We start from the raw sequence: 24,096 nt of genomic DNA, 5'->3' as shown, positions 1-24,096 counted from the left end.
TTCAAGTCCTCTCAACCTAGCCTAACCAGATCCATCCAGCAAACACAATTTAGTTCCTGCAATGTGATCAATAAAGCAGCGCAAAATACGGGCACACACAAGATCAGCTGAGGTTGCTAGAGTGACCGTTTTTTATAAATCGATTAGAATAAAATGATAATTTTCTTAAAATAAATATCATATGGAGAAGAATAGGAGGTTTTTAATTCTCATTTCCCATTTCAATTTCTTCTGAAGTAATCATTATTTTATTTTGTGAAACTTTTAATATGGTATGTATTAATAATAATTTTTTCAATGTTTATAAAGCAGTAATTTTTTTAATGTTTATAAAGCAGTAAAAAGCTGTCGAAAGTGGTGGTTCTGTGTTTGGTTTTTATTTTTGATTTCGTTTCCTCAAAAACCAAATCTTCAGCAGCGATCAGCAGAAACGGAACTGCTTTAAAGAGTCAACGATATTGATGATTTTATGAATTAATACTCATTATATCATATGTGCGAATAGTCGAAGGAAAGTTCACATTTAATATATATCAAAATGCAAATGCTTCAAATGTGTTTAGATAACAGTTTAAATTAGCGCTGATTAGCAAATAAAAAAGTTATTATTTGTCACAATGAAAACAAGTAACGGTTTCAAATTTGAAACAAAGGCGCCAATAAATTGACAGAAACGAAAAAAAAAAAAACACTTTCACTAACTAATTAGAATTTTAAGCATCAGATGTATATTTTAGTGTTCAATTATTAAACAAATTTTTGCGAAAGTAAACTTTGTAGTCGCTTCATCTTTCCCCTCCCATATTTCTTGGCAAGTCGCACGACTCTGCACATACTCGTAGAAACAAATACACACAGGCAGATCTATAGTTATGTATATAGATATGGGTAGAAAGCATTTGTATAGAAAATTAAGTTGATTCGTTGATTGTCCATAACTTTTCAGCCGTCAAGCGCAGGCCGATGGGTTCAAGAATCAGTCGTCCTCGTTACCGTCAGTCCCATGTCAAGTTTTTCATGTCCGAGGACGCTGACATGTCTATATACATGTGTACAAATGTATGTGTGTGTATGTATGTAGGTTCGGTGGAAAACCGTTGCAAGCCACAGCAGCTGTTCATTTGAACTTGGGCGTGCATATTCAAACATACATACATACTTTTCAGACAAACATAACTGCAGAAGTAAGCCAATGACTGCGACAAACAATGCATTGCAGCAGTAACAGTTTTTTCTTCCACTACTCTTCCCAACGGTTATAATCATTTAGTCATGTCGTTAGTAACAAAATACTTGAACTATTTTAAGTGTCGAACCTAGTGCTCGCTAAACTATTATTAAGTTTAGTATTAATTTCTTCAAATAAAAATAAAATATTTTAAGGAAACAGAGCGATCGAGAAAAAGGGCATGAATGACAAAAAAATATAATGTATTTGGTTAGCTCCCCTAGTGACTAAGGAATTCAGAAAAAGAATACAAAACATTTATTGCAAAACTCAATAACTAATCGATATCAATATAATCGAATAATCGACTGACTTAAGGACCCTTTAAACAATTAGGTGTTTCCATTGTAAGTTATGTTCAAAGTCTTTGAAACCTGGTAATGATTAAAGGCTGAAAGGTTCGAACTAAAGCCCAGAACTGAGCCCAAAACATTTTGGTTACATTTTAAAATGGCTTCTTAGAACCGATCGGTCCCAATAGTACATCCATACAGCAAAGCCGGATAATGTTTTTAATTGGTTTCTACGAAGATTTACAAATTTAGGTTATGATTTCCTTTACCGAAATTGTATAACAAGACTGGGCGTTCCCAGCAATAATTTAGAGAGAACGAGAAAATGGAAAGATTCTTAAAAAAAAGGAATTGAAGAACATATAATTGCTTGCTATTACCCAAGGGCTGAATATAGTGTCAAGAATATTAAGTTAGCAGGCATTATACTATATCAACATCACAAGTCCCTCAATAAATAATCAAATCCATTTTTGTACTTTACCTTGAAGAGGTTCTTAGATGGTCCTGAATTATTATTGAAAAAGAGCTTCTGCTTTAATGAAATCTGTCAACTTCACGTCTTGAATCCTACCTATATGGCTGATATAGAAAGTATTTTGTTGTCTCGGAGCAAAGTTTATATTTGACATCGATTCTGTCGATTCTGTTTTTGAATTCAGGTTTATTTAAAAATTATGGTTAAAAAATGATATCTGTAACTAATATCCGAATTGGCCTTTTCTTGTCTTCTGGTTTTGAAAATAAATAAAAAAAAGTATGCAAAAAGTATTATAAAAATAGTTCTACACATCCTGCAGCTTAAGTTTTAATTAAACTTTTCCTATTATAATAAAAATATGTATTCATGTACTATTCACCAATCATCTAATGGGGTATATGAAAATAGTTCTTTTTTAGATTTGTTAAACCTTAATTTCTTTGAATATACATTTTTTTTAGAGACATTTGTCATGTTTCGAAGAACCTGCACACCAACTTTGGTGACTGTTCTTCGTATACTTTCCGAGATATTTGCGGTCATACAGACAAATGGAGGGTCAGATGGACAGATAGGCAAAAGAGCAATGCGGCTAAGTGATATGCTCTTAAATAAGGGAAATACTTCTAGAGTGTTTGAAAGTCGACGCAACAGAAATGGATGCTTTCATTCCATTTCTTTTTTCGTTCGTTTGCAGCATGTGCCACTAAATAATTTCTTGTAGCGTCTTTGAAGAGAGTTGTCTTCGCTGCTTGGTTCGGTTATTATGTGACCTAACCCATTACTCCAGTTACCCGTTTTCCATGCTACTCATGCACATATTTACATAAACTTACAGCTTTGTTGTTGTTGATGTTGCGATTGCCGCATTTTCTCGCCACTTGGCGCAACTTCCGTCAAATGCATATAACGGTGCGAGCTTTTCTTCTACTCGCATTATTATTTCCCTTTGTATTAGCAGGTTATGCCATGGATGGGGCGCGTCGAAGGGCTATGGAAGCGTCGGCTATGTAGTAAGTATAGTATTTCGCCAGCTGTGAATGATTTCGTAATGACAGTGACAAACATGGATCTAAATGATTAATTTTTTATAATATATTTTCATAATAAATTAATTAATTTAGGCGCAAGGAACTCTGTGCTACTTATTTATAATCTGTCTATAATCTGAAAGGATTCTTCGAAAGACATTCTTCAGCTATCCATTTTGCTTCAGTCATATAAAAGTAGTGTAATCTATATAATTTATATAATCTTAAAGACATTAAAGACAGAATATCTAAGTGTTTTCTTCAAACTTAATAGAAGCTCCCAGATAAAACTCGGGCAAATGGAAAACTATCGTGTGACAAATCTCAACAATTCTGTTAGCTATACCAATAAATAGATGCACTTTTTTGAACTATTTCCATATTATAACTTTTAGCTAAGAACAATATTTTATATATTTTTCTTTGAATTTGTTTCTCTTCTTTTTTATAAATCGGTTTTTCTAATTTCCAAATTTCTAAAATTGTTGCTTTAAGTCCTCCCAAAAAATGGGGCTTGATTATGAAGTTAAAATTCAGCAATGGGCGTTACTTCGATAGACCTCATATGGAGTAAGTATTCCCTTACCATAATATAATATACATTTAAAGCTAATTAAGAAAATAAGTTCCATACCATAAGTACCATAAGAAAATAAGTTCCCCTTATATCTATTTCGTTATCTATTTCGGATCGTTACTTTGTAAGAGTGGATATTCCTCTATAGACTCAAACAAAATTTACAGCCTAGCAGAACCAACAATTGTACATAAATGTAGGAAATATATATATATATATATATATATATATATATATATATATATATATATATATATATATATATTTCCTACATTTATGTACAATATATATATATATATATATACAATATATATATATATATATATATATATATATATATATATATATATATAATCACTGTGCTAAGCAAACTAGAATCTGATAATTTGTTTATAAGGAGGGGCTAATACATTCTAAGAACCGCATTAGTTTCCAGCTCTTCATATTTCCTGTTTCTTTCTTATTGTGGTTTTGAATCATGCCCTAAAAATGTTGCTCTCCCACAAATTCACGATTCTTTTTATAGATGATTCTTTATACACTTGTGGTCCAGAACAGCCAAGGATTACAAATAAAACGCTTGCGAATTACATAAATGTAGTTTTGTTACGAACAGGCTCTAAAATTTGAGTGCAAACTCTCATAAAACATATCGACTGGCTTCCCAATAAATCACACAGAAAATATCGTCCTTCACCAGATGTCTCATATGTACTTATATATGAGTCACATATAAGTGCTTCGCTCAACATATTTAGGCGTCATGTTCATATTTTTCATCTTCCATTCACATTTTTCTGGCATTTTGATTTGAAGAAATTTCAATTTGTGGCACTTAAGATTGCACTTTGGTTCACATTAATTTAGACGTTGATGACTGAATCAGCAATGTGGACAACAACAGCCAATTATATAATATATACACATATATATGTATGCATAAATATATATAAAATATATACTATCATGTTGATTTGCTTCTTTTGAATTTGAAATTCGAAGTAGATCATGATATCCTTATAATATTTTAATTTTAAAATTCTAGCAATGGGATTCTCTATTGAGGACTTTCTGAGGTGTTTCTTTATATATTTAGGTTGATTAAATTATAAAGTAGGAGAGCCACTAATCTCCGTTAATTGGGAGTTGGCAAAGGTGGAGCTCTGAATTCGAAAATCCCAAGCATTCATTGCTAACATCTAAAAGGGGATTCAATTGGGGATCGCGATTATTTGGTTTTGCTTTGAGAAAACAAGATTTATACCAATATCCTACTTTAAGGATTATTTATGCATATTCATCATGATTAAAAAAGGTTAATTTTTGTATTTTGAGTTATACCTTACAACTTAAACAATATTCATTATTAATTAGCCAAAATATAAAACTCATAAAATTGTGGTTATTCTTGAAGTTTTGCTTTTTCGTAGGGAATAAGGACAAAATTAAATAATGACAAAAAATGAACATTTAAAATATACATATATAGACGTATAAATGTTTGATAGTAGTTAGATATTTATTTGCAAAATTAAGCTCTGGTTTTTTTAATGAAAATAAAATAAAACTGTACTATTTAAAGATATATATAAATTGTGTCCTTATTCTCTATAAAAAGGCAAAATTAACTTTTGGTTAATCTCTATTCAAAAAAAAAAAAAAAAAAAAAAAAAAAAAAAAATCATCATTATTTTATACGTTTTTTTCCTTAAAAATAATTAAAGTTGTACTCAAAATCAATCATTATATTTTAAGATATTGAATAATATTGAAAAATAATCAATAATTTATAATTTTTATAATAACTCTTATAATGATAATATTTTAAGAGTAGACTTGAAGAAAAATAGAAAATATGCGCAGCTTAATGACCATCTCCAGATCTCCAGCGATATATTCATTCCACGGGTATTTTAGTTCCAAAATCCCAATAATTGATAACATCCAAAATGTGGTTAAATTGAATGTTTCCTCAAAGATGAAATAGTAAAGGGAAATAATTGGAAATATTTGAGGAGTAGACTTGAAGACAATTAAAAAATATTCGCAGCTTAAAGACCATCACCTGATTCCAGTGACATTTTTTTTCGCGGATATTTCAACTGCAAGTCCAAGCTGAAGTTAATGTTAAACTGAAAATAATAAAGATGCTCCCATCTTTAACGCTCCAATAACATAACTAATGTTGGTATTTCTGTGGTATTTGAACATCAATTAGCTTTTGCCAGATTCCAGCATTTCTAAATGCCCCATTAGCGGGACGTACTCGTAAATACATGCTATAAGTGGGCAGATAAATAGTGCTACTATATACTATATATCTGACTTAGTGGTGCTGTGCTGGTTGCATGGGCGCCTCAGTGCTGCCTAAGTGCCTATTTATGTAAAATGGAAAATGTTTCGCACGTTTTTCTCTCAGACACGAAACAGACCGTGAATTTAAAGTCGGAGTTGCATTTTTTTCTTTTTCGTCTCTGTTAATCGGCACAAAGCATTTTCACAAGTGCCCTGTGGCGTTGAAAGTGAAAAGAGAAAAACGGCAACATAGTAAGCTGTAATTAATAAATGCACTGCATATTTCTTACAACTGTGGTCAGATGCACACTTAGCTATAAAAGTATACATACATTAGATTTTGGCAAATGTGCAGCTCAGGAGAATCAATGCCATGACTCATTTGCTGTGTCTCCCAAATCCATTTCGAGAAAGTGACACGTGCTGCGTGTCTGAAATTCTTAGCCAGTTGTCGGTTTCATTTAATTTTATTTTATTTTCATTTCTTTCTTTTTTTTTTGGCTTTGTTTTCTTTTATTTTTGGCAAAAATATACGCGCGATTTGCGAGGGTTGGCCGTTACAATTTCAGTTCTAATTTCGGCTTCAATTACCACCCCAAATGGGAATTAATATGCAATAGGGTTGCAGTTAGCCACCACCATGAGCACCACCACCATGAGCAGCAGCAGCAGCAGCAGTTGCCGCTGTTGCATTAACGAGCCACTGTCTCTGCTGTCGCTTCGGCACAACCCCCGCATTGCCCTTGACTTGCGGGCGCAACCTTGAAGAGTATGTTCGCTAATGGGGGGGTGGGTGCACATGCGAACGTGCGTGCGCCGGAAACGGCATTACCATTCAGCCCTGGGACAACAATATGTATAGTAGAGCTGTGTCGGTACAGGAACCGGTTCACTTCAGGGTAATTTTTGCTCAAATAACTGCAGAACTAGTCCATTTGTTTTAGGTTCACTGACTTTTCAAAACATCTACAGGATCCGTTTCAAAGCTTGTAACTTTCAGTTCATTCCGCATTTAATATTTGCAGAACTACTTCTTTGGTTTTTTAAGATTTTAGTTTCTAATTTGAAAACTTCTTCAAACCAATGCTCGATGATTCGCACGAATCGGTTCAGAATTTGAAACCCTGTAATCAGTTCATTAGTTTCCTAAGACTTTGCCAAACTTCTACAGGATCTGGATCATAGTTTGTAACTATGTAATTTGTTCATTTCACATTTGTTTATGCTTAAATAATTGCAGTCCATTTATTTTCTAAGATTTTAGTTTCTTAGTTTAGTAAATTTTTCAAACTACTGCAAACGAATGCTCGATGATTCACAGGAATCGGTCCAGAATTTGAAACCCTGCAATCAGTTCATTTCAAGGTAATTTTTGCTCAAATAATTGCAGAACTAGTCCATTGGTTTTCTAAGATTTTTTTGAATATTGGCAGTTTTAATTCTTTGGTTTTTTAAGATTTTAGTGTCTAATTTGAAAACATCTTCAAACCAATACTCGATGATTCACGGGAATCTGTTCAGAATTTGTAGCCCCGAAATCAGTTTATTTCAGGGTCATTTATGCTCAAATAATTGCAGAACTAGTTCATTAGTTTTCTAAGATTTTAGGTTCAGTGACTTTTTGAAACATCTACAGGATCCGTTTCACAGCTTATAACTTTGTAACCATTTCATTTCACATTTGTTTATGTTTAAATAAATAATTCTCGATAATTCACTTAGGAGTCCTTATTACCGTTCGAATAAATGTTTAAGGAAATTGTTTAAGTTAACAAATTAAAGTACAGTTTATTTAAATGCTTGAATGGGAATTGTTAGGGTTATGCCAAAATGCTATGTTCTTATACCAATACACTCCAGCAATATAATTCTAAATTATATAGGAATAATGTATACAAGTAGTTTTAAAAAGGTACAAATCTTGAATTTAAATTTATATTAGATGGAAACGGTTGGATTCTTTGAAATATGTTAGTATTCTATGAATGCAATTTTTTCGAATGGGATGGGTGGATTATTGTCCGAGAGATCTTGGTGGTTGGTATTCTCGAAAGCTGTGATGTTGTACAGTATTTAAGGAATTGTTATATTGTTGTGTTGGTTTATTTTGGTCGAGTTAGTGCAGGTGTGTGATTTGTATATGAATGAGCCCTAATCTAATGATTTCAACTCGATTTAGCTTTGAAACTACATTTCGGTTTTGAGAGACATTTAAATTTGTTGCCAGGTTTATTGTTTGGCTTAAAAAGTTTGGACCAGTTTGGTGTTTTGTGCTAGTTTATCTTCATATGGGATACATTTTTAAATTAAATTAAATTAACTTTTTTAAATTAGAGCCAAGTTGTTAATGGATTGTTTAAATTGGAAATGATCTCCTTAATGTCTTTCAATAGTTCTTTAAAAATGAATACGAAACAAAGAAGACTTTATAGTTCTTTTGGCTCTGAAGAATATTGATGAACATACGCTATATTGAATGTATCCTGAAAAATGTTGATGGTTCCAGGAACTAGCTCGCCACTTTGAAATGGCGGGCACAGCTCTAATTTCTAGGTATGGTTGCTTGGCTGACTGGCATACGTTTTGGTCTGGGTGTGGAGGTGGATGTACGTGTGGGTGCGGGTGCACTGAATCAGCTGTTTGGGGTTGAAAAGGGCCCGTCCATCAGACAGTGAGGCATGCAACCAGCCAGCCAATTCATCAGAGAGTAATGCAGGCCACCGGCTAGCCCTTGGGCTTTTGCATTTAGGCATTGATTAATCAGATGGTCCGAACTGGCTATCTGAATCAGAGTTCCTGTGCAACAACAGATGTGGGCACATTCTCTGAATCATATGAATCATATGCATGTACATATTTTAATACAACACTGATAAAAAAGTTGCATGATACAGATGAATATTTTCATATGAAATTTAATGTTCTACTATTGCATAATCAAATCAAATATAAACATGGTAAATTTTACTAGAAACATATTCAATTAGTGATTTTAATATGAATAATATTCAAAACAAAGTGTAAAACTTCGTTATTAAATATTAATATGCACACACTTCAAAAAACAAATAGTTAAATTAACTATATTGCATAGTAAATTATAATATTTTTCTCAACTTTGCTTTGAAGTTTTTTGTAGTCGATTTAAATATGCTAGAAATATATTAAATTTCAATTGACTGAAATTCTCAAGTCGGTTTTCAGCGGCTGGGTGGTGTAAATACAAAGTGTAACTGATTTATTTCAGATATGGTCGTTAGATGTGTGTCAAGTAAATGTTTATTCAATCAGCTGCTCTTCACTTTTAATATTAATATTGACCCAAACTATATCCGTACCTAAAAGGCATACAAAACATCAAGAAAATTAATTCGTAATAACAAAAGAATTTTAAAATTACTTTCTAGTTAAATTTTTCTATAGAAAAAAATATATATATAGAAATAAAACATGAATCATGGAAATGTCAATATTAAAAAAAAATTTTAAAAACCAGTAGAGTAGACAAAAAGAATGTACAGAATATTTCATAATTATAAAAAATAAACATCATCACTTGCGATTTAATATCGTTACACTTTAAATTTAATATTTTAATATTCAATTTTTAAATTTAATATTTTAATATTCAATTTTTAAATTTAATTAATATTAAATTGAAAATATAAGTTCATATTTACTAAACACTAAACACGATGGTGCAAAATCGATGGTAAAAGTAGTTAAGCCTACGTGTAAATATTGAAATTTCCGTGTTTTTTTTTTTTTATCAGTGTATCCGTACTAAAAGGCATAAAAAAACATTAATTATAATTATAATAATTAATTTCTAATAACAAAAGAATTTTCAAATACTACTTTCAAACCCACGTCTCCACATCATCACTTATGATTTAATATCTTTAAATTTCTAATATTAAATTTAAATTTTTTGATCAGTGTACCACTATGTGCATATTAAGCGGTTGATAAACAGTCACAATCTCAACAAGAGACGTCTGGCCCCGGCTCTGCGATAAAGTCAAGTGTCGGGATACATATGTATGTATTAGACAGCTGCATGATTGGCAAAGAAACCACATTCGAATGCAGAATGCTCAAAATGAGTTGAGTGAATTAGAATGCAAAGGCAAACTGATATGAATGAATGAGTATACACATGTACAACTCAGTCGCATTCAGTCGAAACGTAGAAAAACGAATTGAATGGAGTGAGAATACGAAAAACTTAGGCGTAGTTCTCGAATGATTCGAATGACAAACCGGTAAAGAAGAAAGAAAAACTCTAGTCAATAAAATGGTTGATATTTATATTTTCATTTGTATTTATTTTACTTATTACTAACATAACAACATATTTATTTTATATTCGAATTTAAAAACATTAGCTGGTTAATTTTTTCAGGATTGGTGGCTAATAGACAACATTTTTCTGTTATTAAATTTATAGCGTTTAAAAATGTGCGTTCCGAAGCCACGCTACTGGCTGGAATGCAAAATATTTTGCAGCTTGTTTTGTGCAACAGAGGAACTCCCTCCTTTATATAATGAATTGTACAAGACAAATACGACGCTTTTGAATAATTATCTGGCCATATATCACTGGTGATGGCATATCGATTTCGGCCTTTATCGGACCAAAGTGAGCAGATTTAACAATAATTAGAGTAACTCGAATAAATCGAATGTTTTCCGATATGTCAATTGTTTCATTCCGTTTTACGTTTCATTTATTCTAACTCATTTCAATGAATGTCGTATGCTATGAGACAAAAGACACAAATTCATTTCATTTTCAATGTCCCACTTACTCAACTCAATTCAATTCGATTCCATTCTTTTCAACGCACCTTATGAGTGAAGCCATGCAGCTGTCTAATATGTATGTACAGTTATATATACTATATATATATATATATATATATATATATATATATATATATAGCACGACACTAAAATCAATTTTGTGGCTGCGATTGCTTAAAATTTCACTCGCCACTCAATGCAACCCTTTGCCCAACACTTTAAGACGCACTTCCACGCCCTCGAACCCTCGTCCCCGTGTCCCTCATTCCCGAACTCCCGCACTCCGTCCCTCGTTCCTTCCCCCGTTCTTGCTCAGCAAGCGGCGCTTTCATGCGGGGTCGCGTTCTTAATTTATGAGAGTTCAAAAGGGCGTGGCTGTTTCGGAGTTGACAACGGGCTCGGCATGGGAACCGCTGCCAACGCTATCGAGACATGAAAGGAACTGCCAAAAAATGAAGAGAAAAGAAAAATGAATGCAAGTGCGGGCCCAAGTGGATGTCGATGTTGTCGTTTCTGAAAAAGGGAAATGCATTGCATGAGTCATGGAAACAATTCGAATTCTCTGTGTCCGGTCGCACCACAAAGACTGTCAAGCGATTAGCCCCAGAGCTTCTGAGTGCTGTCAGCATATCAAGTAATATATATGCACATACATATAGTGTTGGTGAGTGAAATATCGTTTTTGAAAAGTCGACAGTCTTAAAGCGATGAAACGTTTGCTCTAGGAAAAAGGGAAAGCAAGCCTTAGGTGGGACTTGCATTTTGGTTTGATGAGAAAGTTGGAAGATTTTATGGCGGCACTGCAACAATTCTTGAAGACAAAGCTCCTTAAGTGATGGATCGTGATGCTGATGTACGAGCCCTATCCTTATTTATTGCAGCTTCCTTTTCCCTTTTATTTTTCCCATTATACAAGTATAAAAATGTGTAATAGCTAGAACGCTTATTGGTTCTCTCTAAAGTAGATAACAGAGAAAACAGATATTTTGAAAATTGTGTCTCCCATTAGTTCGTAGAACAACAAAATTGCATACCTATATGGGCAGTTATGTACTAATCAGTCAAGGCTGTGAACAATAATCAAAGTTTGAGTTAAATAGTTAATTATTAGCTACGAGATAATTTTAAGCGATATTTTAAGAAATAAGATAAGGCAGCATTTTTAGAGAAGCTGCACAAAGATTTTACTTGAATCTCACAATAAAAGAAGTACAGAAAGTGAAAGCTAATTGCTAAAGCTAAATATAAGTGAAATATAATACTTATATTGACAATGGTGTACAAAATATATATTTATTTGGTCTTCATGCAAGTAGTATTTCAAGCATTTATTCCAAATAATTAAAATAAAAATATTGATAATAGCTTTAATCCTTAATGATGGAGATATGGAGGCTCTTCAATTTGTCGTGAAATCTACTTATTCCTCAGCTTTTTTCTTAGGGATTTCCTCCGGAGCAAAGATTCCACAAAAAGTTTCCATTTTTAGTTCCTTAAACGATAAGAATGTCCATTTAAGTACTACCTCGGAATAAATGTTCAACTGATTAATTCGCATCGACTGTTATTCCTTGTTGCTAATCGTATTGGTTTGCAGAGATCAATGGTGTGTCTAGCAAAGTGTCTGGTCCGCTTTTATTGTGTGCTCACCGTTTTCCCAATAAGAATCCATGCGGAAGCAGTTCCTTCCATTTGAACTTCGAGGGCTGTGCCAGTAATTCTGGAACTTGTAATGAAATAAATCTAAATATTTTATAGGTTTGTAAATATACATATTTATTCATAGGAAAATTTCTTTAAATAAGTACTTATTTTAACAGCACTTATGGTATTTATTATATACACCTAATTCTCTTTTTCCACGGTAGACTGGTTCCAGAAATAACCGTGTAAAAAAAGACATTGATCATATGCAAAATAGGTGATTGGTTCCTTATCTCTAACAAAAAGTTTAATTTTTAAAACGTGTTACATCAAAATAGTGTATAAAAAAGACCGTGTAAAAACAGAATTAGGTGTATTTGTTGCCATTTATGAAAAATGTGGCATCTTAAACAAACACATTTTTATGAATCGATTATATTTTAATTTCTATTATCAACTTTCGACTGTAGATCCCCTTTTCAGCAATAACCTCCTTCTTCAAATAACAGTTGCTTAAAGGTGCGCTCTCTCTCTCTCTCTTTCTCTCACTTCTAATTCGAAATAAGTGTGCTTCTTCTTTCTGATATTCTGATACGTATTATTCGATCACTTAAGTCTGCAAAATTGAACAAAAATCTAAATGAAATACAAGTAAAGCGGTGGACCATAGAGAGGAGGAATATAATTTGTGACTGCACTCACATATGCAAATACATACATACAAACACATGTACTTGTGTACATATGTGTACATATATATATGACTGGGGGTGCACATGTGCATAATAACTGACTGATCAGTCACTGCGGAAACGGAGGCGAATTATAAATGCAGATCACAATAGCGACAGAAATAAAAGGGAAAAGCAGACACAAGAAATGAAGTTGAGGCAGCAAAGTAATATTATATGAAGTATGTATGTATGTATGTATGTATGTGTGTATGTACATTTGTATGCCTTTCCATAGAGTTAATATTCAAATCGCATCCGAATGGAGACGGCGCGCCGCTTTATGAGACTGAGGCATCAATGCTTGCATATGTTCATATGTACATACATACATACATATATGTATGTACATATATGTACATATGTATGATGTATAAATAAACTTCGTAGGATGCGACCCTCGTTTTTGTTGCAGGTAGTTGACAGTGCCAACGTTTCAATAAAATAAAAATTACAAAAAAAAAACACTGTATAACTGCCATAATCAACAATGCAGGGTGTGAGAAAGAGAAAGAGAGAGAGAGAGAGAGAGGAGAGCGTGCCAGAGAGATGGATGTGAAAACTGTTGTTTCAGGCTCAGGGCGCAATAAAAGAAATGATTGGCTTGGCAATGGGCTTGGGCTTGAGGTTGGGCTTTGAGCTCTGATGGCACACACACACCCACACACACACATCATATAGATGGGAGTGTTGAGCGTTTTGCCGGCTGTTTTGGGCGGCGGCAGTGCTGGCCGGCGGGCGAGAAGGCGCGCGCGGTAAGTTCAAGTTCAAATTCATTTTTATTATTTTACTCGCCTTTTGCAACGTTTTCCGGTCTGTCTGAGCAGCTCCCCTTCATCGCACCCCCTCCTTATTGTATGTATGTATGTTTATGGGAGAGTTTGTAGCCGGGGGGGAACAATGGCGCCAGAGCGTGCGCTCATGCGCTCCCCTTGGCGCTCGCTTTGGCGACACCATCTCTGGATTAGTGCAGCAACAAATTACAATAAAAGAATAAATAATAACAACAACAACAACAAATTATGCGCATCATGGCTGCAGTTTTCCAAATGCAATGCCAAATATGGTTATATGCACAAGCACCAAGCGCTCTCTCTCTCTCTCTCTCTCCCTCTCTCTTTTTCTCTCTTGCGCTCTCAATCGCTTGCAGACACATTTACGAGAGCGTTGAGACATTTAGGCTTCTTTCTAATTTTGAGGCGGGGGAGAGAGAAAGTTAGATTACAAAATATGCGCCCCATATATATGGTAATGTAGATATGTAATACTAATAATATGTAATACACACATACAAATGTACTATGTATCCAAGTGCGATCGAAGTGTGGCAACGCAGAACACACGCCCTTCTTTGCGATTCTCAACCCGCGATTATTCCATAACCTCACAAAATATACATTTTATCCATAACGGATAGAGAGACTTAAATTTGCATTTAGACTTGTCTTATGCATCAAATTTAATCACCATTCTTCTCCAATCAGGCCTGTAAAGGCTGCACAACTATTTTCTCTTACCAATTAATCTTTGATCAAATATTCTTCAAGCTTGGGGTAGTTAGGGCGCATACTATTTGTTAGTTTTTCATAATGAATTGGTTAGTTCGGACAGGTATTCCCTGCCTTTCTGCATGGCTTAAAAACTTTCTTGTCATATTCGAGAAAATAACATTTAGAGTTTAAGGTCTATTTCAAATTGAAATCAGGATTAATAAAGGATTACACAAAAGTAATTTAATTTTGTTGATTAAGTAACAGTAGCGTTCAAGCAATTCCTCAATAGTTCATGTCTCCAAGATCCTACTCCAATATTAAGGAGTGGGCCTCGCTCTTCCAATGGCTACCACCACAGCTCCCTCAAAGAACGATGCTGTGCCAATTCTATGTACATATATACAAATATTTTGTCAGCTTCTATATCGCTCGCCCATATATGGCGATGGAAACGCGCAAGTAGGCTACATACACACGTACACTTGCTATAGTAAATGGCTTCATACTACTTGTATTGTAGTCGCATTGCATAGCACAGCAGAGCATAAAAAGTGAAAATCATTTGGCTTTGGCTGCGTTGCCTAAAAAAGGGCATGAACAATTTTGTGAACTGCTGAAAATAGGAAAAACGAAAAATAAATGCGGCGCTTTTTATGCCAAAACTAAAGCGTTGGATTCCTAAATGGGCAAATACTTTTGGCAGCAATTGCAATTGCTCGCTCTCTCTCTCTCTCTCTCTCTATCTCTCTCTTGTTTTTTCAGCTTGGATTGCAGCTTCATTGGGGGTGGTTCTTGTAGAATAGACGAACATGGGTGTTGACTTAGTGGTTGTTGTCCTGTCTATGAATTCGCCGTAGGTTTCGGTAGCCCTTTTATGGTTTGCGAAAATTCCAAAAGGGGAAATGGTCTAGTGAGAGGCTTTCATCGAAAGAGAGCGAGAGAGTAAGAGAGGCGGTTTGCGCCAGCGCTCAGAGAGGGACAAGCGCACGTTTGTTGCACGTGCAGTTTTTCCACATGTTTTTCCACAACTTTTCTCGTAGTCTCTTTTTTTTTTTGTATTCTGCTTTGCCGGTCTGTGTCCACACAATACAAATGTGTGTGTGTGTATATACATATATGTATGTATGTATGTATGTATGTATGAAATGTTTGGGTGGTTGTCGAAAATCGACCTTCTGGTGCGCCTTTAATGCGCTTGTAAGGCGTTGTTGTAACATTTCGTAGAAACTTTGAAGGTTGCTTTAAAAACACGCAGCTACAAAGAAATAGAGGAATAGAGAAATATAGAAGGGGGGGAAGTAAGTACAAGTAGTTCTTGTTTCGATTTCTTGTAATGCTTCTTGTAACAGCGACTACGACTTCTAATCAGTCGGCCCGATAGAGACCAAACAGCATATCAGCAAATGAATATTCCAGGTGTTATCATCGACCTTGTTGCTTTGATTATGGGGAGCAGCAAAGTTTTCACTTCAGGGTCTTGTGTCTCTTGATTGGGCCGACTATCAGAGTTTTGTGTTTTCAGTTGCTTTCATTAAAGGAACATTGTAAGTAATATTGTATTGTTTTTTCTTTTTCTCTTTTTATCGTGCTGCCACAGACCCATGTCTGCGTCACTAAAACACTCCTATGACGCAAGTGGTATCCACGTAATGCCCAAATATGTACCGACTTCATGCGCCAGAGCTCTCCAACTCGACGATCATCCCGCACAGCGATAAGACTATAGCCTTTTATTTATGATTTATTAGTCGTGCCGCGCCTCACACAGCGTTTATCTAAATTTCTTAAGCACTATCGCAACCAGAGTACGCTCCCATATCTATTGCTGGTACTGTCGTGGCGCTTTTCAAAGATCTACACGTTTCGGGGAAACCAAAGAACGTTCTAAGAAATTCGAATGCATAGTTAGTGGAACCTCCACTTATCATTAATGATGATACCATTCTTAGCAACGCGAAGATGTACCTACATATAGCTATAGATACCCTTATTCTGAATGGCTGTCCACTTTTTTTTTTTCAAATCTCAGCAACAACATCAATAATTTCATTGAATAAAATATAATGCAAAAGCTAACAACTACAATTTAGGCCACCGAGATGGAAATATATTGCCCAAGAAACTTTGTGTTCGGATCTGTACTTCTACTATTTATTTCCAAAGAGTTCTAGCTCAGAACTGAGAATTAGACCGGAACTGTCCCTGTTAAGCAAACTCAACCAATAGAAGCTTGGGGGACTAGCATCGTTATTATAAATAGGAAAATAGAAAATATGAAAAACCCGTATCGAAATCAAAACACCTTGTCGGTAAAGTTTTGGTTCTTCATTTTCGATGATAGACATAAGTATTTTATACATACTTGTACATATATTATTTTTTTAAATTACTTGTAAATTTCACACGAATCGGAACATTTTAACGGTAAAGTTTTGATTCTTCTGTGGTGGCAATTTTTCGATTATAGACGTATTTTATACATATACTTGTATTATTTTTTAAAATTTAGACATATTTTTTGGAAATATATACATATGTATATTTTTTTAGATTTAGTTTCACACGAATCGGAAGACTATATCATACTATATAGCTGTCAAAAGGAACTGAAATGAACTGAAAATTTATACTAGAAACGGGAAAGGGTATACCAGAAATATGCACATACAGTGCTCAATTTTTCACTGAAAACTTCCGTCTTCAATTTCTGATCGAGTTATATTCGTTTCTTCTTCTATGCACAATAATTGGTTAAAGGTACAGACTTCATTGCGATTTGGTTTTAACCAGGGACTGTAATCATTATAAGCGTTATTAAAAAAATTACAAAATAATGATTATTTTTTAATTTTATTAATTCGCTCACAGTTTAATGATTAATTTTGAGTTTTACTTTAAAAATTAACCAATAATCATTATTGATGAGCAAAAAAATAAAACTTATAAAATAATGATTATTCTTTGAGTTTTATATTGTTGATCAAAAATAAAATTCAAGCTGAAATTTTGTCTGTTTCATAAGGATTAAGGACAAAATTTATATATGTCCTTTATCAGTGAGTCAAGACGAACATTTCTAATTAATATTAATATATTAATATTTTAACATTAAAATTAAGGGGAAGCTCAAAATAACAGAAGTCTTCAAAAAGTATGGTCGCGCTACCGAATATTCGAAATAAATAAATAGATAATAAATTAATAAATAAATACATTTTATAAATGGTTAATTTCCTGGAATTACAAATTAATGTTTTCAGCTTAAACTATGACGTTTATACTTTAGTTTTCCAACCAAAAAAGACGTTCTTTCGCTATCTAAATTTACTCAAAGCTATACTTTTTTTAATGTTAAACATGTAATCTGATAAATGTTTAGTAAAAATAATAACAGCCGAAAGAAAAAATGTGGATGGTAGAAAATTCAAATAAACTAAATACACCTAATTCTGTTTTTACAAGCTAGATTGGTTCTAGAAAAAGTCGTGTAAAAAAGACATTAATCATATGTTATTTTACATCGTGCTAAATGGAATAGTGTCGTGTAACAATTTTTAATTTTCAAACCTTGTTAAATCAAAACCGTGTAAAAACAGAATTAAATGTATAATAAAAGAAAATGTTGTCGTTTCTATTAATTTTTCCAACAAAAAAATACGTTTTTTCGCGATCTAAATTTTAAACATGTAATCTGATAAATATTTAATAAAAATAATTACATTCTGAAAGAAACAATTTTGATGGAAGAAAATTCAAATAAACTAAAAATAATAAAAGAAAATTTTGTCGCTCATACATATAGGGCAGGACATACATATTGGATCCCTGAAAATAATAAAAATGTATTAAATTGTTCTACCTATTTATGTTTAATTTTTGTTGAATCAAATATATAATACAGGGCCGCTATTTTCCCTCCACACTTGTGGGTAGAATTTCTTCAAATCAATCTTTGTGAAATGATTGTTTGAACTCAGGTCGATAGAAAGTTGGAAATAATTATTTAATAGAGTCTAAGCAGGAACTACTCGTAGTCGGCCAAGGAAGTCTGTCATGAGTGTTCTGTGGTTCTTCTGGCCTTTCTGAAGCAGTTGCGAAATGTTGTCGCACTTATTCCCAATTGCGTCCACAATGCCGCAATCAGTTGAGTCATGCTCGCTCCGAGGCGACAGATATAGCCTTAAATCGAACACGTGCCTTGATTGCAACTCGAGTCTAAGCAGGTTGCCTGTCACTAAGCCTATATACGAGCTATATAGCTATGTGTACATACTTATGTGTATATAGGCATTGAAATCAGAAATAGGCTCTACAGTGTTAGTATAAACTGTATACGAGCCGAGAGCCTAATCTAATCGTGAGTTCTTTATTATCATCACGCTGCCAACCAGGCAGGTCGTGCTTGCCTCTCCGATAAGATCATGTGTGGGCAGGTGGGGCGCAAATAGGTAATTGCGTAATCGGAATAAAATGGCAATAAATAATCAAAGAAAAAAAAAAAAAAAAAAAAACCGAAAACAAAAAAAAAATTTAATAAAGTAATGATGATAAATATAATCGCAGTATTGGGAGATAGCACGAGTGCTTCATTGTTGCCATCAACTGTTTGGCCTGGGGATTACGAGAAGCCCTGAGACTGGCTCACGCATGTGACCGATCGACGCGACGATCGTTTCAAGACAGCGACAACAGTGCTCTCCTATTTCCGGCTCGCTCGACCTTTCCACAAACATAGGTACATACATACATATATGGGCATATGTACTTAGTATGTACAGAAAATACATAACAATGCCATCAACAAGTGTGCGTGTGTGTGTGTGTGTGTGTGTGAATGCGTTTAATTAATTACCTAATTGTCGTTTTATTGCTATTCATTCCAATTAAATGGCAGCCCAGAAAAACAGAATAAATGGTGATAAAACAAAAGTGAAACAATAACAAAATAGACAACAACTGTGGGAGAAGAACAACCAACAACAACATGCAAATGGGCCCAAGGCAGGGCCAGGCACAACAGGCCATGGCCCATTGGTTTGTCGTTGTCGTTGTTGTTTGGCCTTTGGAGCTTATCAATTGCAATGTCGCGCCCCACAAGCTGTTTGTTTCGAACATTTTTTCCAACTAACCACCACTTAGCCGTTTGACCGCGCGTCATGTCAAATTAGCCAAAAGTTTAATTAGAAATTCAATTCGATTTTGTAGAAAAGCAGGAAAAGCAGTTCTACGACTTGCCGAATTAGCTGTTTTTTTTTTAATAAACAATTAAGTATTTGTGCAAAACAAAAGTTGTTTGCTCGCCATATTTCTGTGCGGAAAGTTCAATTCGTAACGTTTATGGTTTCAGCAGTGGGAGTAGTGGCTCCATCTGTTGTTAACTAAGATGTGACTTAAGTTGCCGCTAGATGACACTTTTTGTCGCATGGCGCTGCCACACTGCTTCAAAATGTTCTGCGATGGCAACACCAGCAGCTGTTTAGGCAATGACTGCCAAACTCATTGCTAAAAATATAAGCATCAATGCCTTCATTTGTGCAATAACAGCTGTTAAGTACATTTTAAAACTAAAAACAAAACAGAAAAAAGTGATAAACAAATGCATGCTGTGCGCTATCAATGCATGTGGTGTCCAGTGAGCGCTGGACAAAAGCAGCAACACCAACACAGCCAAGCAAAGGAGCAGGTGGCACAGTTGTGGGTCAACTGGACAATATACGCAATAAACTGACGCCGCCAACGCTTGCCCCTGCCTGTCCATAAGGATGCTGGCTTACAATGTGGCCCGCCGCACTGACACGCCTGCTAAGACGACGCATACTCCTGATAATCTTTGCCCTAATTGCCATTATCTACATCTTTGGTAATCTCTTTGATCGGGTGAGTAGTGTGCTTACATCTAATTAGAAAAAGCAACACAAAAAAGAAAAAAAAAGCACCAATAATATTGCTAATGAGCATTTCGGTCACAGAATGGTGCTTTTAATGCGCTGCACTACGATGAGTATACGGTGCAGCGAACGCGTCCGCTACTGTGGCAGAAAATGCTTCTGCCGGAGGAACATCTCAATCGTACCCATGATCCGGAGCTGCGCTGTCGGAACTCCGTGCAGGGACGTGAGCTGCTGGCCGATGAGCGGGGATTTGTGTGCCGACGGGAACAGATGCTCTCCAATGGGTGCTGCAATTTGGAATTGGCCGACGTCAGCTACTACAGCTGCCACACCTGCAATGCCAGCTCCCATTGCTGTGCCATCTACGAGTATTGTGTATCATGTTGCCTGCATCCGGACAAGCGACCGCTGCTCGAGCTGGTCCTACGCTCCCCCAATGGCCAGAAATATATCTATGCCACAGTCGAGGATCATTTCGAGCTGTGTCTGGTCAAGTGCCGCACCAATTCACATTCGGTGGAGCACGAGAACAAGTATCGAGATGAGGAGGCCAAGCATTGCTATGGCACAACGGAAGCCCACGAATCACAACGCGCTGTAGCACCCGGAGGCGGGCAGCATTAACAGAGAAACGCTTACATTTACAAACTTACAAGCCAAGGTATTTGTTTGTTTGTCTCAGTTAAGTGCCCGATGTCGTCTACCTCATAATCGTCCAAGTCCAAGTGTCACTTGGAGGTCGCAAGCATCAAAAAGACTTCGATCTTGGCGAGCTTCATTTTTCTGAACAGCTGGAAGCCACTGCACATTTTATATACGCTATTTATACATAAAGATCTACGCTCAATACGTATTCGTAAAAGAGGTTCAGTAGAATGCGCGTGTACATACATACATATGTACATATGTACATACTATATAGTCATGACGATAGCTGCATTTCAATATTCAGACGCCCTCAAGAAGTGAAAAGGCTATACATTTTTTTAATTTTTTTTTTTTTTTTTAATATATTGTAACTTAGTTTAATTGGTTTGTAGTTGCTGTAGAGCAACCACCATTGATTTAAGCATATTGCCAAATTCTTGGTTAAATTGTTAAGTTGATTAAGTTTTTTGCCATTGTAAAAAATTGTGTACGTAAGTCTGATGTTAGGGAAAAGCATCACAGTCTGCACAGTGAGATATGATTTCCATGACGGAACGATTAGATATAGATATACACACGTCGATCGAAATCGCAGCTGCTCTCTCAACGTTCCAAAAACAACAAGTACTGGAACCAATTGAATCGGACAAACCGTATTATGTAGCTGCTAGGATGCTAGAATGAGGGAACGACCGAATAACTTCATTAATTCTTAAGACAGGCGAATATTTCGACCAACTACATATATGCCATGATTGGGCGAAACAAGGTCACCATGTTATTCAATCCATGAAATTTCGACCACAACATTGAATAATGACTGCAAAAGTGCTCAGGCATATTCAATATCCAAATGAACTTCATTTAGAGAGGAGGGTGCTTCCGTAGTCCATATTTTCTTGCCCATATCGGTAGTAATGAGAAATGACTTTAGAATATAGCTTAAGGGAATCAAGAGTGAGGGAATAGCTTAAGGCAGAATTGTGGAATCGTTAGTAGTAAGGCAAAGTTGCTTATACTATTTAATTTTTAGCTGTGCGGTTAAATTAATTTTAATAATTTATTATTTTTTATTATATGTGTATACATGTCCCGCCCCATTGAGTTGTGGGCGTGGCATTTTAGTAGCTTGGATATGGACATTTTTGTGTAATACTCGAAATAAGATTCCAACAAAATACATCGAATATATGTATGTACTATAGATATATACATATGTACCTAGAATATAAATGCATCTGTGTATGGCTGCTGTAAGAATCACTCGATGGATCCTCAGTTCGTGTCAAACGATTCGGTAAGCACAACATTTTGATCGATGCCATAGAAAATAGTGCCATTCTGGATGTAGCCCCAGGCCATGCGACGCGAACTGAAGCTAACGCCAATCTCGCCATTGTAATCGACGACAATGGCGCCGCCAGTGCCGCCAAGACGTTGAGTCATCAGCTTGCATTCCTGTTCTGCGGCTGCCTGCGCCGACAGCCCTTGGTGTTTGATGGCTGAGAGTATGCGCTGAGCGAGATTGTAGCGCATAATGGTCTCGCCATGGCCGGTGGTGGATACGCCTCCAACAGTGTTGTCCGCATAGGTGCCGCAACCCAACAAAGGCGTATCTCCAATGCGTCCCGGCCACTTGCCCGTAATGCCGCCCGTTGAAGTGCCCACCACAATGTTTCCCAACTCATCCATGGCCACAGCGCCCACAGTTTCGCCGCTGGGATCGGTGCGCAACTGATCGAGTTCGGTGCGTGCATACGTGACATCCTTGCCTTGCAGCTGCTGCCTCTTGAACTCCAGCAGACCCTGCTGAGCACTCTCCGTGACCAGAGTACCAGCAGCCAATTTCTCAAAACCGGCGCCCAGTGCAAATTCCTGGGCTGCCAGGCCACCAATGAACACGTGCCGCTTCTTCTCCATCAACTTGCGTGCCACCGATATCGGATGCAGAATGTCGCGCAGCAAGGTGATGCAGCCGGCACGCAAATCTTGGCCCTCCATAAAACTGGCCTCCATCTCAACATCACCGGCCGTGTTAAGGCACGAGCCATGCCCAGCATTGAAGCATTCATTTAGCTCCATCGACTGTATCGCCCACTCGACAGCATCTGCGGCACTGCCCTCCACACTCTGTCCGGCCTGGAGTCGTGGCCAGGCTCGACGTAGTGCCTCCTTGATCCCATTGAATTTGCCAGGAACTCGTGCATCGGTTATATCGCCGGCACCGCCATGGATGAGCAGAACTGGGCGTGGCATTGCTAGTCTCCGACCCTAACTGAACCGATCGTAGGCAGCGACTAGATCTCTCTGGCTTAGTCTTACTTACTCCACCTACTATAATTATGAGTGCGTATCTGTGAACTGAAAAAAGCCGCCTGCCTTGTTTGTCTTGTTTACTGGCTTTTGTGCTTCGCTCTTTTGCACTCTTCTTCTATCGTCTCGCTTTACAAATGGAAATCCGTTTGTTTGTAATGCTTGTATGTTTATGAATGCAAGTAGATTCTGCCTTATATTTGTGGTGCGCTGATAAGATTTTTAGGGATGGCAAAATACATATATACATACATATTTAGATAACGGCAAAAATTGCATATGCGCGCTGGTATCTCTGAGTATGAAATACGATTTATTCTTTAATAAAATTAAAGCTGCGTTTTTAATTTTAAATACATATGCATATACGTACAAGTATGTAGATGCAAATAAATACAGAAACACACGCAGCAGAAATTATCAGCAACTACCACTCAGAACAAAAGTGCAATGGCCCGATCTTCTCCCAGCCATACTATCCCTCTCTCTCTCTCTCTCGTTCCCTCAAAAGCTTAGCTTGCATTCATGACATCTGCACTCACTGCAACTTTTTCACTCTCGCTGAGCAGGTATGTCAGAATAAGCTCTGTGGTGTGGCCATAGTGTTTGCATCGTGCTTTTTAATGCTGCCACATGTTCTGCCGTGCAGTTAAATTCAAAAATGT

At 35.9% G+C, this 24,096-nt stretch overlaps 2 protein-coding genes across 2 annotated transcripts; one reads left to right on the top strand and one right to left on the bottom strand.

Annotated features, from left to right (window-relative positions):
- The first annotated feature begins 20,132 nt into the window (after positions 1 to 20,132).
- LOC115628818 (UPF0454 protein C12orf49 homolog) lies at positions 20,133 to 22,178 on the top strand. The gene is made up of 2 exons (XM_030525046.1): positions 20,133 to 20,456; positions 20,549 to 22,178. The coding sequence occupies exons 1-2, from the start codon at positions 20,355 to 20,357 to the stop codon at positions 21,092 to 21,094; spliced, it is 648 nt and encodes a 215-aa protein (XP_030380906.1). The 5' UTR covers positions 20,133 to 20,354; the 3' UTR covers positions 21,095 to 22,178.
- On the bottom strand, positions 22,165 to 23,788 carry LOC115628817 (probable isoaspartyl peptidase/L-asparaginase GA20639). Its single transcript, XM_030525044.1, has one exon. It carries the CDS (start codon positions 23,372 to 23,374, stop codon positions 22,394 to 22,396), a length of 981 nt encoding a protein of 326 aa, XP_030380904.1. The 5' UTR covers positions 23,375 to 23,788; the 3' UTR covers positions 22,165 to 22,393.
- Positions 23,789 to 24,096: the final 308 nt, after the last annotated feature.

Source organism: Scaptodrosophila lebanonensis, unplaced genomic scaffold (genome assembly GCF_003285725.1).
Source record: "Scaptodrosophila lebanonensis strain 11010-0011.00,11010-0021.00 unplaced genomic scaffold, SlebRS2 tig00000129-arrow-arrow-pilon, whole genome shotgun sequence".
Classification (NCBI taxonomy): domain Eukaryota; kingdom Metazoa; phylum Arthropoda; class Insecta; order Diptera; family Drosophilidae; genus Scaptodrosophila; species Scaptodrosophila lebanonensis.
This window is presented reverse-complemented; position numbering and strand designations above follow the sequence as displayed.